The 18,483-nt window shown below is 36.4% G+C and overlaps 1 protein-coding gene across 1 annotated transcript; it reads right to left on the bottom strand.

Moving 5' to 3' along the window:
* Positions 1-12,449: 12,449 nt before the first annotated feature.
* On the bottom strand, positions 12,450-15,886 carry LOC134740618 (transmembrane protein 164). The gene is made up of 6 exons (XM_063673150.1): positions 15,559-15,886; positions 15,015-15,197; positions 13,807-13,923; positions 13,565-13,643; positions 13,335-13,435; positions 12,450-12,871 (listed from the first exon to the last, which is right to left on the bottom strand). Exons 1-6 carry the CDS (start codon positions 15,691-15,693, stop codon positions 12,638-12,640), a joined length of 849 nt encoding a protein of 282 aa, XP_063529220.1. The 5' UTR covers positions 15,694-15,886; the 3' UTR covers positions 12,450-12,637.
* Positions 15,887-18,483: the final 2,597 nt, after the last annotated feature.

Below are 18,483 nucleotides of genomic sequence, written 5' to 3'. Positions count from 1 at the left end.
TTTCGTGTATTTCGTTCAATACTATTTCCACTACTAGGCATTTAAATTCTACTAATAGAATTGAAAACGAGTGGTCAATGCCTATATGGCATCTATTTCCATTTATAATCTTATTTATTACTTTATATGAGTGTGAATATTATCCAAGGTATTGTTAGCATTTATTTGCGATACCATAGTACTAGTAACTTAGTATGTGAGAAATGTGTATATTTGATTATAGACATAAGTTATTATTTATTTTCTTTTGGTTAATAATGCATGATGCAAACTTTTATTGCATTGCCCTAAAGTTGACTGATTGAGAATATTACATCGTGGTTTTACGATTAATATACCTAATGAATAATGATTAATGTGCAATAAAATGATCATTCTAGTAAAGAACATGGCAGTTTTTTTACCCAAGTTTAGTTTTTAGTTTCGATATGCTGTCGGTTTTTATACGACCAGTTTTATGGACTCTTTCTGCAATTTGCACATATGTAGCGTAGGGTAGTTATTTTCAGTAGGTAGAGACTAGATACACATCGGGTAAAGGTCAGTCCAGGCGGGATAATCAAATCGGCCGATTTGATTAGAAAATAAAACGGTGTCAAATTGTCAATCTCCAATTATTTTTAGATTCATAGTGATTTTTGAGTGCTCTAAATTAAATAAATGCACCCAAACGCGAATACTAGCGTCACAAATTGGTATTCTTACGCCCACACCTCCATTTTATCGGTCGAAATCGGCGAGCCGAATTGGCGTTTGCGTCCACACCACGTGATTTGATCAAACCAGCATTTCCCAAACTGGGTCGCGACCCATTAGTGGGTCGCAAGCGAATATTGAGTGGGCCCTGAAACTACTAGGGCATCTGTGAGCGTTACAAATAATATTTATTTTTATGCCCCCTTTTAAAGACAGCCAGGAGGTGGGTCCCGAATTTGGCAGTTTTTGTTAGGTGGGTCGGAGCTAAGTCAACTTTGGGAACCACTGGATCACACAGTATAAACAGATTGGATACAAAAATGTTCCCGTCTGGACTGGCCGTGAGTCGTCACCCTTGAGTTTAACATTTCTCAAGTTACGGATGTTATTAAATACGGTCGTGCCCTCGTGGGTCTTAGGTTTATTACAATAAAAATGCACTTTTTAGTCAATACTTTATTTAACAAACCAGTGAATTCTTATGATAACTAGGTAAATTATTTTATTTCGTTCAATCACAGGCTCACAAGAATTACGCGGCGGCCACATGTGGTCGTTTAGTAGCATTATTAGATTTTTTCGCCTGTCATACCTACAGAACATAACATAGTGGCCAATCAGCAGTCACCCTACTTCTTTGTACATGGTGTCCCAAATAACGAGTACTCAAAAGGGACACCGCCGGACACTTTCTGCTTTGCTATTTTGCTGCTGTGTCCTGAAAAATGATAGATGTAATAACCCTTTAAATACAACTACCTACTTACAATTTGATGTGCCTGCTACTATAGTTGTTCAAACCAAATTGTCAGTACATAAGAACAGAAAAACTATACTCATCCTTTTCTTCTGGATGCTAGTACTAGTGTAAGACAAAGATAGTATGATTCTCTCTGTCTATGTTTGAAATGAGACAGTCCTATGACAAACTATAGTTGCCACGTCATTGAGTATTTTTGTATCAAGTTTATGAATAAATTAACACCAAAATATACAAGTTTGGGAACAAATCAAATTATTTTATTAAATATTTTGATTTGTTTTTTTAAGTAGTCACACTACTATATATAAATTAAAAACATAAAATAATTTGATTTGTTCCCAAACTTGTTCATAGATGGCAGCACCAGTCTCTCTCGCTACAACGTAAATCCGTAAGGAGTTCGTTTAGGAGGTGCAAGCGCGCACTGCTTGCCCTTAGAGCTGGTCAAAGACTCCTAGTCTTACTAAGATGGCATATAGTCGAGAAATTCGGACGGGCACCGCCGTGGCGGGGTGGCCTAGGGGTTCATGGCGTCAGCCGCGATAGCTAAAGACGCCGGTTCGAATCCGGCCTTCACCACTGGAGGGCTTCGTCACTTTTTCTTTAATATATGACATCTATTACAGATTTTAACCAAAATATACACTTTCGTGTTTCCTGATAGTAGGTACCTGAGGCAATTTTTTAAATGCAGACGGTGCTTTTTTGACCTTTTCCACATTTCTGCTAGGTGAACGTAGGTAAGTAGGTCTTGAAAACTGAACAATTTTTACTCTAAGACCAACCTCGAAAATATAAAATAAAATGTGTTTCTTACATGGACTAGGTACATGTACTGATGAGTTGACCTTTTCTTAAAATACGACACCCAACATTTTTTTCGCGTTCTCTGAGCCTATACGTATACGTTCACCATGCAGAGTAGGTATGTCTAATTAACGGGTGGAAAAAGCATCCTGTACCATTATACCAAAAAATTAAAATAGTATTGATGCTACTTGAGATTTAATTTACACGAATGTTAATTTCTGCGTTTGCCTGCGCCCACGTTATGGCCGCACTAGTCACTATACCTACACCTAGATATACTAAATTCAAAAACAACTTTTTTCATAATTATCCGCAACCATATATCTGTACACTGTGTTTGCGCAAATTTTCTACACAACCAGATCTAGACCCGATCTATGTTCTATTCTGCCACTTAAATCAGTGTTAAAATTGTTTAGCGACAAGGTACTTGCTATTTATTTTCGTCGACGCTATTTAGTAAGGTACGATTAATATTTACCTACGTACATATTCACAACACTATGGAAATTCAATAAAATAAAACACAAAGTAATATTCAGAATAAGGCGTACATCATACGAGCTGAATTTCTGATTTTACAAGCTTTTAAATATTTAACTTGCAATGTTTGTACTATGTTTGTTCAGGTCAAATATAAATATCACATATTATTATGTAAGTTGGTTGACATTGACACTGCATTATTATGGTATAATACGGTACCATCGAGCTGAACTGATAATGGACACAGGAGGTGGCCATAGGAACTCTGTGATAAAACAACGCAACTTAGTTGTGTTTGGGTTTGTTAATATTGTCTCGATGAGTATTAGTTGCTTGTTGAAAGAAAAGTACAGTCAGCGATAAAAGCTTGTATCAAAAATAAAAAAAATGACAAAAAACTAATGTCCACCAAAAAAACTGGTGCCACAAACAATATCTGAATTTATTCCGTAACCACAGAAATTTCGGTGCTGAATTTCAGATAAATAATTGAGCTCTGTGGTGCACATTTATTTAACACACATATTGTATGAATACCACTTTAAAGCGAGCAAGTAATCTATTCTCATTCTTTTAAGTTTCCTAATTACAAATTGAACTCGGGGGATAACGGCATAGATTCGTAACTCCCCGCGTAAGTAAGGGCTGTTCCAAAAAAAACTGTAAACTTCAAATGAAAAAAACTGATGCAATTGATAAGGATTTTTGGAATTTAGGATTACTAGAATATGAAGCTACTTTTAATTTAAATAATTATTAGTTTTTTTATTATTATTAAATTGTCTGCAGGAGTGAAAGAAGCTTTTTCCGAGCGCATTCAGTGGCAGCTTTTTACAGAGCTGTTTTTCATATTTGCCTGCACCATCCCAACACCTGATGGAGTTGTTAAAGTTTTTTGGCTGTTTTTTCCTTCTCTTTTAATACACTCTTGATTTGAGCTTATGAATAGTCGAGAGAACGGCACTGCAGGACGTATGGTGGTCTTACTTTGCTCATCGTCTATTACAAAATGCGACTTTTTGTACGAAGGAAATTGTATGATTTTCGATTTGGCCCAGAAATTTATAACGCAAATTTTCGGTTACTTTAGCTATCCTAACTTTTGTACGAATCTATATGCTATGTTTCTTTATAGTTCGTTTCGCTTAAGCAGCATATGTACCCCAATTTTTCACGATAAATATGATGGGCATGCGGGGGCGGGTGCAAATTCTATTATACCTAACAATCTTTCTGATGGTCCTCTAGGGTCACTTGTTCCTGTTCCCACTTGTTCCTGTCTGCCGCTTCGTGACCTCTGTTCAAGAGACAACGTACAATAATTATTTATTTATATTATGAAATGCACGAAACTTCGAGGTAATTTTAAGTGTATCGAAAGCAAGCATGGACTGGCATGGAGGATGCTGAAAATTTTCTTGCCATTTAGAAAAGATTAAATTTCAGTGATCTCTTCATTAAAACGCAACGCGTGTAACGTCGCATGGCGTAAGACCAGAATTATTTATATTGGCATATATAATTTAATAATAGGACTTTTAACTGCGGTTAGAAAGCTGTCGTCATCTTGCTTGGAAATAAAATTACAGCCGTTTGAAGTTTACAGTTTTTTTTGGGCACAGGCCTTAGAAGTACCTATAAAAGTACAACATGTACAAATTGGAACTCTCCCTGAGCTAGCAAGGGCATAACGGCATAGATTCGTAACTCCCCGCATAAGTAAGTACCTATACAACTACAACATATACAAATCCAAATCAAATTTTGAACCATTATGGTTATGGAATTACCTACAAGAAGGTTCGAGATTCAAAAACGCGAAATTGCTCTGACTTATTATGACTATACCTAGCCAATGTATTAACATACCTATTAAAATTAAGTCGGTGGAATGAATACGTTTTTAAACACATTGAATGCAAAGTGGCTATATAAGTAAGTATCCTATATGAGGGTACGGTATTAGGTATATGTATGTAGAGATTTGAGATGCCACGAATATTCAGCAACTATTCGGTATTCGGCCACTTTGCCAAATATTCGGTATTCGGCCGAATGTTGCCTGCTATTCGGCCGAATACCGAATATCTGTTGCACCTACCTCAAAAGAAAAATTACTCCATAAAAATAACCCAAAACTAGGTATATTTAATATTTAAAATGTGTATTTTAAATATATATATGGAAAGTTGATAAATGCGAAGACCCTTTTTTGAGCATTTTTTGATTACAAAATATTTTATTTTTATCATGGGTCTGATTTGATTGACTCTTAACTACATTCAATAATTCTGTTCAACAAAAAATATCTTAGCGTGCGTTGTGCTTTGTTGGCGAACAGTTTTCATAATAAATTGTGACTCAAAATGTTTGCATGTCATGCCGAATATACGGCGCTTCGGCCTAGAGGGGCCGAATATTCGGCGCTTCAGCCTAGAGGGGCCGAATATTCGGTATTCGGCCAAAACCACTATTCGGGGCACCTTTAGTAGAGATAACTCAAGCGTTTGAAATTATGATAGAATAATGGCATGTGGCCCACTTAGAGAAGTGGGCCAGGTGAGTGATGTCCCATGAATATAATTATTTTATTACGTATGACGTATGACATTGGCTGGCCTTTTTTTTACAGAGAACCGACCATAATCGTAGTTTGCAGAGTACATTGTTGTATGAAATGCTTTGAAGGTTGCAGTTTAATATCTATACGTTTCAGTGGTTTTATGTTCCATTGGATATAAAAATCCATTATTGAAATATAAACTACTTACATGTAGCAAATAAGGTAGCTACATTATTTGGTAACCTCTAAGATTCTTATTTAACATTTATGTTACAGACAACAGATACCAAGATACCGACTGTTTTTTTAGCAAATTTACATACCTTATGTTTGTATCAGTAGGTACTAATTTATTTATTTATGTAAGTATCTCTTCTCATGATTCTACTTTTTGATGGTTAAAAAATAAAATGACTTAATAGGAATCTTTGGTAAAAGCACATTAGTATAGGTAGATTACCTAAAATTTTATTACTTACCGTCGTAAAAACATAGCAACGCAGTGGACGTAACATATAGTTTTCACCACGACCACAGAATATATAATAGTACTAGGTACAGAAAATTCAGTCCCTAACAAAACTCGACTACTACGCGCAAGGCGGCGCAAGCGCGTGCAGGCGTCCGTTCCATAGCGATGTGCGGCAATTACTATGACAAAACCTCAAAATTGAGGCGGCCGCAGGTACTTGTAGCGACGCGACGAAATCGCGGAGTGAGACACGCCTGCCACGACAGTTCGAAAAGGGTATAATTCATCTTTGGGATCAGCAGTCAAAGTTATAAATTTATACAAGTCGGGATCTTATTATGGTAAAGAATGATTAAAATGATTTCGATTGACAATTCAATAACTCCTTTACTACGCGGATGTCACACTAATGCGGATCCGCACGCAGCTCCGGTGTGTGAGCGAGACAGCGCTATGAATGTATATAACGAATGTCCCGCGACGGGTGGATCTGATCTGAGGGCCTACTGCGAACCACGTTCGACATGTTGTCTCTCTGTCGCACCTGTAAATTCGTACGTAAGTGTGACAGGGAGGCAACACGTCGAACGTAGTTCGCGATAGGCCCTATGCACCTAATGTGACCGCTTTAACTCATTGCTAATCACGACACTGTCGTTTTTCCCTATACGAAGCATTTTCTATACAAGTAAAACCCAGAATGTTATCGGCTACGCCGTATCGTAACTTAACGGTGAATGACCATTCCGACTAATTTCTAGATTTTGATAATAGTGCTCTACTACCAAAATCCAATAAAAGCTGCTATAATGCCAATAATGGACTAATTCTTCTCATCGATTCTTATTTCTCTTTGATCCCTTCTAGAGCAAGTAATCCACGACTTGTCCTCCTAAACTCCACACATATTTTTCTCGACCTGGGGAGCAATTCTTGAATTTCGAGCGCTAGATTTCGTGCGACTCCCTTCAATATATCTCCACTAAAAGGGATTTAAAATCTACTAACAGAATTGAAAACGAGTGGTCAATACCACTAGATTTCCAATTCCTATTGCTCGTATTTCAAAAATAGTATTTCGCCGTTTTCCACAGATTTTCGAGTGACGAAATCGAGCCCCCTGGCTTTATGTAGCATATTATAGTGTGTAACCATTACCTTTGCCCAAAAAACTATTAAAATATCGACTTTTTGCCATTGTAGACCAAAGCGACGTTACCATGGCGACCCGGCGGACCGCTACACCAATTATTGGACATGACTAGGGCGATCGGCTGGCTATAACTAGCCTGGATGGCGACTTATAACTATGTTACCCGCAATGTATATATTATACTCAATACAATTATATAAATAAATCTAAAATCTGTCCAATTTTTCGTCGAACTACTCTTATTTAAAGAGATGCATATATCTTAAAATGGTTAATTGTTATCAGAATCGCTACTATTACTAGATAAGATAGTAGTTACTTGGCATATTTTTTGCGTAGAAATACCGTTTCATTTAAAATACAGATAATGATCGAGAGTTGGCCGAACGTCATATCAAATGGATACATAATAAAGAATGCTAATACCACACTAAGTTATATTTTGTTGAAGGGAGAGGATGCCATCTTACTCCAGCGAAGTTTTAGAGCCATAGAAGTCTTGTATATAGCGGTATGACCTCTGCTTATATTAACGGCATCCTAAATGGAAATGAGATTACTACACAACCGATCGGCCAACACTGGATGTCATACCGCAATTTTCTAACCTAAGTTTTATATGCGAAAAGCAAATAAAATACTTTTGATGGCTTTGAATAGTTATTTTAGGCGTTTGAATTATTTATTTTTATTATATATGTATATATATAGGTTCTTATTGGTACAGTATATTTGAGGCTTATAGGTGAGGTATTATAAGAAAGCTAGTGTGAAAAGAATCTACAGAGTATTTTTTGTGAAGTCAAGTCAGTGTTCAAAAACTATATAATCAAGTGCATTTTAGGTTGATGTAAGGGTAAGGGTTCCGAAGTTGTATATTGTATAGTAAATGTTTCAATAACAAATCATTATATTCCTAGCGTTGTTCCGGCATTTTTGGGAAGCCTGGGGTCAGCTCGGCAACTTTTTCCCAGATTTGCCACAGGAACTAGTTTTTACGAAAGCATACATTTGTATGAAAAGAGGAATATGGTCGTATATGTACCATCCCCCACACTGTTAACTGTCCATCGGTGGACATTATGCCTTTTGTAATAACGTCCAACGATATGTGCAGTTAACAGTGTTGCTGTTTGTACAATTGTTTGAAGCGAACATAATATGTATATACCTAAGGTGTAACATCTAGTAGGTACCTAGGCCCTAGGTACTAATATTTATTTTGTGGGGCTACTTAATAAAACAGTTTGTTTAGCTTTTGCATCCAGTAGATTCGAATTTACTATACTACAATTTGTTAATGTAGATTTTATTAATAGGATTCTAATTGTAGGTAGGTACATCAGTCAGCAAAGCTATTGGCTTGGTACCCCTGTACATATACAAAAGTGTATGCAGAGGTGCTAAGCTAATAGTTATGCTGACTGTACCTACCTACAATTAAAACTCTATTAATAAAATCTACATTAACAAATTGTAGTATAGTTAATTTGAATCTATTGGATGCAAAATCTAAACATGTTCCAACAATCGTAGGTATAGATGCAATCATATCAATTGAGCTAATGCACTTACCTGTTTACTCAAAGAGTCTCAAGAATACAATGCCATTGAGTCGTAAACCACAAATTAGGATAACTACCTCGTAGTAATAGCAGACTATAACCGCCTTGAAATGTTAGTATAGACAAAGATAGATATAACTCCGTAATAGATGGATAGTCTAAGGAAAAAACGTGCCTCGAAAATCACGAAAATTTGATTCTCGATCAGATGGCGCCACTAGTTTTGGCCTACTCTCGTATAGAGGGCGTTGACGGTTTCGTTTGTTATTTATAATTTTAACGCATATCAGTGAAAGAACATGGGTCAAAATCATATAAAAATAATTAATGCATATAAAAAATATTTATCCATATTTAAATACATTTTAAAGTATTTTTATAAATCTTAATTTTTAGTTTTAAAGTATGTCGATAGATGGCAGTGAATTTACAGTGGTTACAAAATTTACTATGACAGTACCGCTCTATCTTATTATATCCTCTTTGGTATAGATTAAAGACTCTAGTTTTTAACAATAGGCTACAAAATACACTAACTAAATAATGGCTAACATTACTTTATTTGCATTTTACAACCGTCGACACCCAAAACGAATGCACTCTGTAGAAAACCATTTGTTACAACATATTTTTAGACCATTTAAACCCCATTCAACAAGGAATAAGGTTAAAAATTAAATATACATGCAATGCACTTCTAACTTATTTTGTAAGTAACTAGTTGGCGGCTACGAGAACAAAAGCAGATAATAGTATTGTAATAATACAATGCCATTGTTAGTACAGGTAAGTGCATTAGCTCAGTTGATATGATTCTATCTATATACAATACCTAAAATACGCATATCGGACGGAAGAACGCATAAAGACAATGAATTATGAAGATTTCTATAACATAAAATTACGGAACCTTAGCTTACGTATCATGTTTTTAAGTAAATTTCTACATTGAGTTCCTTTGTATTGAACTAAACATGACACGATGTTAGAGTCACACTAACGAATGCTGAACATATCCACTTTGAACGTACTTTATTCCACGATCTTAAATCGATGAAGATATAGGTTTTAAATTCTCATAAGATAGATAGGTATGTACACTAAGTACGAAGCCTGTCAGTAGTTACCCATGAATAACACAGCACCACATTACCAACGACTACGTCATATGTCGGTTTCTATAACTACTCTTTTACTGACAACTCGTAGGTACTACCGCATAATTTAACAAGATCGATGCGACATTGGGTCGGAAGACTTTTATTTAACTCGTAATTCAGTTAAATGAACTGCCGCAACGATAGTGTTAACTTGTGGGTTCAACTATCTTTAGCTAGACTCTACAACCTCAGACTGTACAAGGTAGGGTCCAGATATTTGTTCCGATGTAAAGGAACTCGAGTGTACAGTCAACCACAATAATATCCCCGCCCTGTCTAAACATGTCAAGAACATTTGGCCCTGATCCCTGGTTTAGGGTTTGATCCAAATTATTAATCTATAAAGCTTAGGAGAGTGCAGAAAAATTGTGACATGAAAATAATAGGTAGGTAGAGTAGGTACATTATATAAATAAAGTTCTCATTGCGCCCGTTGGCCAAATTTTTTTATGGATTGACCGGGAGCTATGCTATGGGAACGCCGTGTATGTATCTATAATGAAACTTATTTTAGGTAATTTAATACTGTTACACAATTTAGGTACCTACTAAGCAAATCTGTTGTATCCGATTGACTGCTTTTAAATAAAAATATAATACCTACGTTTATGGATTTACACCGACAGAGTCAGATATTATTTCAGATGGCTGTAGCAATCAGATATAGCTACTCACTCAATTAATTTCGTCCGAGCCCATAAGTTCAAAACGTTACTAAGTATAATTTGACTTACATTACCTGACAGTTCAAACTTTAACACGTAACAAAATAATACCTACCTAAACAAGCTAGATTTATAGTCCGTGAATTGTCTTCTTTACAAAACTAGAGGCCAAGTTGAAGAAACTAGCACATTCACGATTTTTACAGTCCTAAGTAGGAGATACAACGACAAGCATTCCATTGATTCCATGTTAAAATAACTGAGGATTTCTATGGTGAATTTATTTCGACGTCGACGCTTTATAAACTTGCACTGAAAACTTGTCACGTCATTTGTATCTACAACTCTGGCAAGCCAACTTTGTCACTAGAAAAAGGCGCGAAATTCAAAAACTTTATGGGAGATCGATCCCTCATTCAAAAGTTTTTCAAAGTTGCCACCGTTCTCTACTGACAAATAAGCTGGCTTGCCAGGGTATTTGTTTCCGAGCCTAATACTACCTAATAAAAGCAATCAATAGAAATATATTTTAGGTACTCTAGTAGCCCCATGGAATAGTTGTTTTACCTCCACAGGGATAATTAGTGCAGGTAATTATCCCAGGTACTAAACCGATGATTTTATTTATTAGCATTTTTATCACACTTATAGGCGTAAAGGGACTACCTAATAACTATAGAGATGCAACGATTTTTTGGCCACTATTCGGTATCCGGCCTATTCGGTCACAATTTCACTATTCGGCCGAATACCGAATAGTACGTTAACACGTAAAAAACTGCCACACGGGCGATCTTTTGGTTGCCATGTCTTTGTATTCCTACTATACTATACACTTATAGTAAACAAACACTAAATACAAACAGTTTTAAAAGTCAAAATGATAAAACTAGCTACAAATATATGTTACACACACGACGAAAAGTAACGCACCGCAATGTCCGCAATTCAATACGCACTGCGTGTGCGTGCAGATTGCAGAATAAGCGCAATTTCTATCAAAGACATGCCTACATGCGAGATACAAGTTGCAACTTGCACAGCGCACGTACGCGCGCGTTCGAATTTACTTCATTTAATTCATTTTAGGTAAAACTTCTAGCCGAATATTCGGTATTCGGCCAAGCCACTATTCGTTGCATCTCTACAATTTACTACCTTGAGAATTTTTTTGTAGGACGATCGACCACCTCAATGTAGGCGAGCGCTCATATTATTACCTACATAGATCATAGATTCGAACCTTTAAACAGTTTAAGCCAATACGATATATATTTTATAAGCGACATTGTTGCTTTGACACGCGCTCAAAACAGAAGCTCCCCGCTCGCATAAAAGAAACAATGGCCTTTGTTTAACAGATTAGGGTCTGAGGCTTAAAAATCATTTGAGAATATTCATACTTTACCACTTTTCGAATTTTGTAATCTTTTGATTGCCCAGGTATAGTCGGGTAGGTATCATTATTGACACTGCGTTAACGGTTTAACCGGCTAACCCCGGGTTAGTGGGATGGTGGCACGTGGCCCTAAGTCAACAATATACAAACTCGCGGTCGAATATAATTATGTTATAATTTTAACCCTATTAATACTTATTTGGCTTATTTTTGTTCTTCGTAAGTGATGAAGAACATTGTGTGTAAGTACCTAAATAACACGGCGATATTAAAATTGTAAACTAGTCAAAAAAACTTTACGCGTTTATCGCATAATGTACTCGTAGGTACTTGATGAGGCGATGCTTTATAAAATGACGACGTCTATTCTGTTGATTACGAATAATACTACACCAAGAACAACGATATAGCTTGTCGTTTGCATTCAATCCCACTCGTTGGCCTCTCCTATTATAAGAGATCATGATCTATTCATTATTTAGCTAATTATCAACAATAATCACCCAAACGAATTGGACGCGATGAAATATTGTTCTTTAGGTACTACATTAGGCAATTTCACAGAGTTTCTAGCTACCCTGAAAAGGGTTACAGCCATAAAAGTGTCGTTTTCAGGCAAAGAGGTACCACGGACGGATGTTATTGAAGCGTTGCAAGACTAATAAAAGGTGCAAATAAGACGATTCGCCATTCGCCCCTAACAGTCATGCACAAGCCATGCACATGTCATGTGCATGTCATGACATTGTGTGAATTTTCACTTGAAAATTACAATTGTAATTTTTTACGCGCATTTTTACTAAAGAATTATGACATGATTGCAGTGGTTAGAAATTGTCTTTATCGAAAACCGACAACGTGGTACCTATTTCTTAAGAACGCCACAAAAATAATTTGACACGCACCTACAAGTCTTTTTTGTCGTCTGTCTTTTTGTCCTGTAGTAATTCTTTGAGTTGTTGTTTGACCTTCGTGGGCGGGAACTTGGTGAGGCAGAAGTCAGCGACGAGGCAGTAGGCCTTGCAGAGGAGGGGGCAGAGCACGGCCTGGTGAAGCACGGCGGCCACGCGGTACCACGGCCCCTCGAACGGGTCCAAGAGCGCCGGGCAGATCATGTGGTTCAGGTTCACTTGAGCCGGCTGCAAATAACCCAATCGTCACTACACTACAACATACCTATAAGAACACTATCAAGAGGCAAAAGTCTCTGTTTTAATAACAACGCAACACGGCACCGTATTGCTACTCTGTGAGAGTAGCGATGTCTCCAGCGATCGGCCTGTCTTATGCTATATTTGAAAATGCTCTAGATCTGTATCGACATCAACTGGCTTGGGATGGAGGAAGACGTAACCAATGGAAATCCCTTCTGAGAACTTGATGTGCCTGTTGAGGGATGATAGGACATCATCAACATTATCTAAAAATCAATATAAATAGTTACACGTTGTAGAAACACAGTGCCGGGAAATTATTCGGCTCTCACACTTTTCGACCCTTTGACCGCCACAGTCGGCCATAGCCGACAAAGGTTACGGTTTTCCCATAGACCTCAATACATTCTAATAAAGTTCACTATTACATGTTATACAAAATACTTACTATTGCTATAGCTTGTAGAATTATGAAGTGATACAACATATTAAGGCAGTAACTAACAATTGCCCAATTGAAATCACCAAGTGGCTCTACATTGTACACACCTGAAAATTTATTTAATTAATTTATCATTGGAATCTGAAAATTAATTCAATTAATCTATCATTGACGCAATGTTATTCAATAAGATTTTTATAATTAAAATTAATATGGAAAACGAAAAAAATTCGTACCTCCAATTCTTAATAGATAGTATGGTATCACACACATCATGCCATGTTGTATCCAGTATAGAGCAGCCTCTGCGGGGATCTATGATGATACACATTCATTATTAATTTTTATAAATTTGGTAGGATTAGCAGGGCTATTGCTGGCAGACACTAAGAAGAACACTAAAAATAAGCAAGTGACGAATATAATTGGAATGAATAAGTTTTTAATAAATTACTCTTGAGTAGTTACACATATTTACCTGTCGGGATGCTGTTTCAGGAAATAAAAAAGCTAACAGAGGCCCATTTAACAAGTTTAAGTGTATGCGAAAGACTGCAGTCACTGTTCTGCTGGGTGGTGCAGCCAACAAGTATATCTGTAAAAAAAAACGTATTTTATTATCAATTCAAAACTAAATTTTTAGACTGTTCTAAAAATAGAACACAATACTTCAAATAGTAATTCAGAAATATTGTTCTGAAATCATTAAGATTATGAGTTTTGCTTTATAATACTTCCATAACTGTTATTAATTTCCAGGTCCGAATTTCCTGTTACATTTTAGATGTCAGTAGTAGTTATAATCATTCTATTATGACAAATCTGTGCTTATCAAATATAATCATAATGTATTTAAGCCATACAAGCCCCAATGTTGTGAATAGGTACTTACAGAGTAATGGCTTTGTATGCAAACCAAGCGTTTTAACCTAAATGGAAACCGCTGACCCGAAGATACCCATATCACATTCCTTAAATCTTTGGAATGAGCAAAACATGCATTGTATTTATGTATTTAAGCCAATAATTAGAGCTCATCTAATTAAATTTGAAATGTAAATTACAACATTACTATGTATTAAACAGTTTAACTTATTGCTTATGGCACCACATTCAAACATTCAACTGAATTTAAACTAAATAATAATTATTATTATTTAATGTTTGAATATCTCTTTTTTATTTTACAGAGTCCAGAAAACTAACAGAATGATCCTTAGTACCTAATTACCTATATCAATAATTTTACTAAAAACTGTTAGAGTTCAGTTTTTAGTATGATTGTTTTCTTTTTAGGGTTCCATACCCAAAGGGTAAAAACGGGACCCTATTACTAAGACTCCGCTGTCCGTCTGTCTGTCTGTCACCAGGCTGTATCTCATGAACCGTGATAGCTAGACAGTTGAAATTTTCACAGATGATGTATTTCTGTTGCCGCTATAACAACAAGTCCTAAAAAGTACGGAACCCTCGGTGCGCAAGTCCGACTCGCACTTGGCCGGTTTTTTTTATTCTTACTTAATGTATGTTGTAACCAAGGTCTTCCAATGATTTAGTAAATGTTTAGTCGTGACTCATGTTATTTAAAAATACTACACTTCAGGTGGCATATTTCATTTACGAATTGTGGAAATAATAAAATCACATACATGAGTGGAATATTGTGAAGGCTGACTGCCTACTTACTTGCATTAATGTTGTAACATGACATGGATTCAATAAATATATTACAGTGCGAGATGCAAATTTAAATCCAATCTCCATTCCCCATAGTAAGGCCAAAAGTATGACAAGCAATCTCTTGCCTCCCCGGTCACTTTTAATATAAGTTTCATCTTGTGGTAAAACCAGTTTTGGATAAGTTTTTACCTGAAATATTTAAACATGTACTTTGTCATTCAAAATGAATATAACTAATGTGTAGGACCAAAGTTGGGGAGTCAACATCGAAATTCTAACATTTATACTTTTTTAATATAGAAAACAATTTAATATTGTTTTAACAATCTAGGATATGATGGATTAGAAAAGGCAATTATCTAAAGTAACATTTCTTTACGTCCTTACAAATTTTCAACAATATCTATAGATACAAATAAGTTTATTAAGTTACAGAGGCATTAGTGTCATTAGTTAGATCTTTAATGAATGGTAGTAATTTTAATTAAATTAAAAGAGAAAAAACACTCGTAGCTTAATTAAGTTACAAGTTTGGGTTATTGCTACTTACTAAAATGTATGAGCACAATGCAGTTATTATAATTGTTTCAATTATTTGCCTATTATACGATAAAAAATATGCGCACTCGGGCCCCACATTTCGGGGAACGGCTCTGTTAGCACCACTATAGGCCCACTCAAACATCGTTAAATATTACAAATTAATTTAATTTTAAATAAAAATTAACAAATACGTTCAATTTTTTTTACACATTTCCTGGAACGAAATTTGTGTTTCAATAAAATATAAGTAGTCTGTCTGTAAATAATTCAACGATTCAATCAATTCCCGCGATGACAGCTGACACAAGGTTTTGTAAGAGTTGCCATTACATAAAATAAAAACATTTTATAGAGTACACACCAAAAGCGCGCTCCGATTTCGCTGATTAGCGAACTAGACTCCACACTCGCGTTCGCGGCTTCGCGCCGCGATTCGCTCACGAGTGTGGAGGGCCCTAAAGAATACAATACTCACTAGAGTTAAGGTTCCTGTACACCATGGCCCAGTGTAGACCAGTCCAAGGGATGTATTTATGCGTTAGAGGGAGCAAGTGATATTGCTATCTCATTCCACCGCACTGATATTCTGACACTGATATTTTGATATTCTGGCACCGGCCTGACACTATTTGATAGTCTTATTGCGATTCCTATAAGAGGAAAGAGAAAATAGTGCCATGCTTTGTCCTTATCACCGACCTGGTGGCATCATAGGTAGGAGGCGATGGCGAAATATCGAAATTTATAAGAGTGAAAGAGAAAAAATCCTATGTTGCCCAAATTTTATATGAATATTCTTTCTCTTACCCCCGGTCAAACCCCCGGTCGCTCGGTAGCGCGTCTATAACTACTTGTATATACTATGTCTATGGCTAAGAGCATCTCATTCAGTCAAATGGGGGATACCGCGTGCGTTCGTAAGAGATAGACATAGATGACGTCATAAACGTGGGGATACCATATTGGTAAAAATTACCCCAATATTTGATATCACGTTGGGGCGATTACCCTGGAGGCAAAGTTTGACGGTATTAAAATTGTTGAATAAAATGTCAATGGGCCGTTCTTTTTAGGCGTATGAACAATGAAATACCTCCTATAATTCGCGCAGGTGGTACAAATCTAAACATGTTTAGTAAATAAAACGTAAAATAAAATGTATTATGAGTTTTAATTTTATGAAATCACAAATCACAATCACATTATTCACACCAATTAATGTACACCACATTTAATCTTCACAACAATTGTATATTTTATTTTTTGGAATATAAAATACGAAAAAACTTCGAGGTCAAGATTACCCATAAAATTATGATATTTTCATCTGGTATCCCTAACATGATTGTTATGCAGCTAAATTAAGAAGAAGATTAAAAACGGCTGACCTCAGACTCGTCTGAGTAGCTGACAGATTACCACAAACAACCTACGTAATTTGGGCGGATAATTTTACAAATAATGTTTTATTAAGTTGCGTAAATAATTGTGATATTTTTATTGAAATCGTTTAATTCTACATTGCTTTGAGTGTAACGTAATTTTACGATGTTATCTCACATATTGCGTTAAGAGGAAGGTGTTCCCATATTTTTGCTCAGAGCGGCTATTACAGCCGATTACAGAATAATTCACCATTATTTTATCAATTCAAAACGCTAACCATCACTATGTTTTATAAGAGAAAGCACAATTTCATAGAAAACAACAATAATTAAACAAGCAACGAACAAGCATGACTTGTCACGTACTTATTTGTTTGCCACAATTTCGGTTGTGGCAGCGGTGGAAAAGTGAAACTATGACAAAGACAATAAGTAATATATTGCTCTCTGTCACTACTACTGAAAGATACATAATACGTTCGGTCATTTCGCCCCACCCCTCATGACCGATCCAGTTAATACTAGATTCATGATCGCCCCGCACCGCGACCTTGGAGCAGTTCTATGGGCATCCACACTATCGCACCGAACCGTCAAAACGGCTTCGCGCCGCGATTCGCGCACGAGTGTGGAGGGCCCATGGAGGGCCCATAGGAAACAATGAGGGCTATCGTTTTTTGCTCACCAGTTGGCGCCTCTGTTGATGGTGGTCCCTCAGGTGGTCCAAAAGACTAAAGAACAGCTGTCAGTCATTGAAGTGACAAGTGGCTTTTGTCATTTCGAACTTTGCGAATATGGATGGTATAGAAAGGATGCCAGTCTCTTATGGCAGAATTGTTGCAAAAGTGACCGCTTTCAGCTTTAAATAATAGTGCCTAATCTTTCCGGTGGCGCTAGTTAGGCTGTGGGACATGAGTATAACATGAACCATATAAGGCAACAAATAACCCGACCAAATTACGTAGGTTGTTTTTGGTAGTATTTTGGTGTATGGGCGCCGCCTAATTACTGTTTTTGATGGACACTTCATACATAGAGATTTGGCTCCTTTATATAGTCTCCATTTTTGCGAAGACCACCATCTACACTAGCGCCCCTAGCGGCGAATTCATACGCGTTAGCCCTCATTTGTCAAACACGGAAGTTTTGTGAAAACTTTAATTTCGCGCCTTTTTCTACTGACAAGCTGGATATAGTTTGTCAAAGGCAAAGAATATAAGTCAAAAGACTGTTTCATTTCAAACATAGACAGAGATAATCATACTATCTTTGTCTTACACTAGTACTAGCACCCAAATAAAAAGGTGAGTATAGTTTTTTTGGTTTTTATTTACTGCCAATTAGGGCTAACGCGTATGAATTCGTCGCTAGGGGCGCTAATGTAGATGGTGGTCTTTTCCATAGTTCGAAATGTCAAATGTCACTTGTCACTTCAATGACTGACAGCTGTTCTTTAATCTTTTGGACCACCATCAACAGAGGCGCCAACTGGTGAGCAAAAAAACGATAGCCCTCATTTGGTTTGACCAACTATATATATATATATA

Source organism: Cydia strobilella, chromosome 4 (genome assembly GCF_947568885.1).
Source record: "Cydia strobilella chromosome 4, ilCydStro3.1, whole genome shotgun sequence".
In the NCBI taxonomy this organism is placed as follows: Eukaryota; Metazoa; Arthropoda; class Insecta; order Lepidoptera; family Tortricidae; genus Cydia; species Cydia strobilella.
This window is presented reverse-complemented; position numbering and strand designations above follow the sequence as displayed.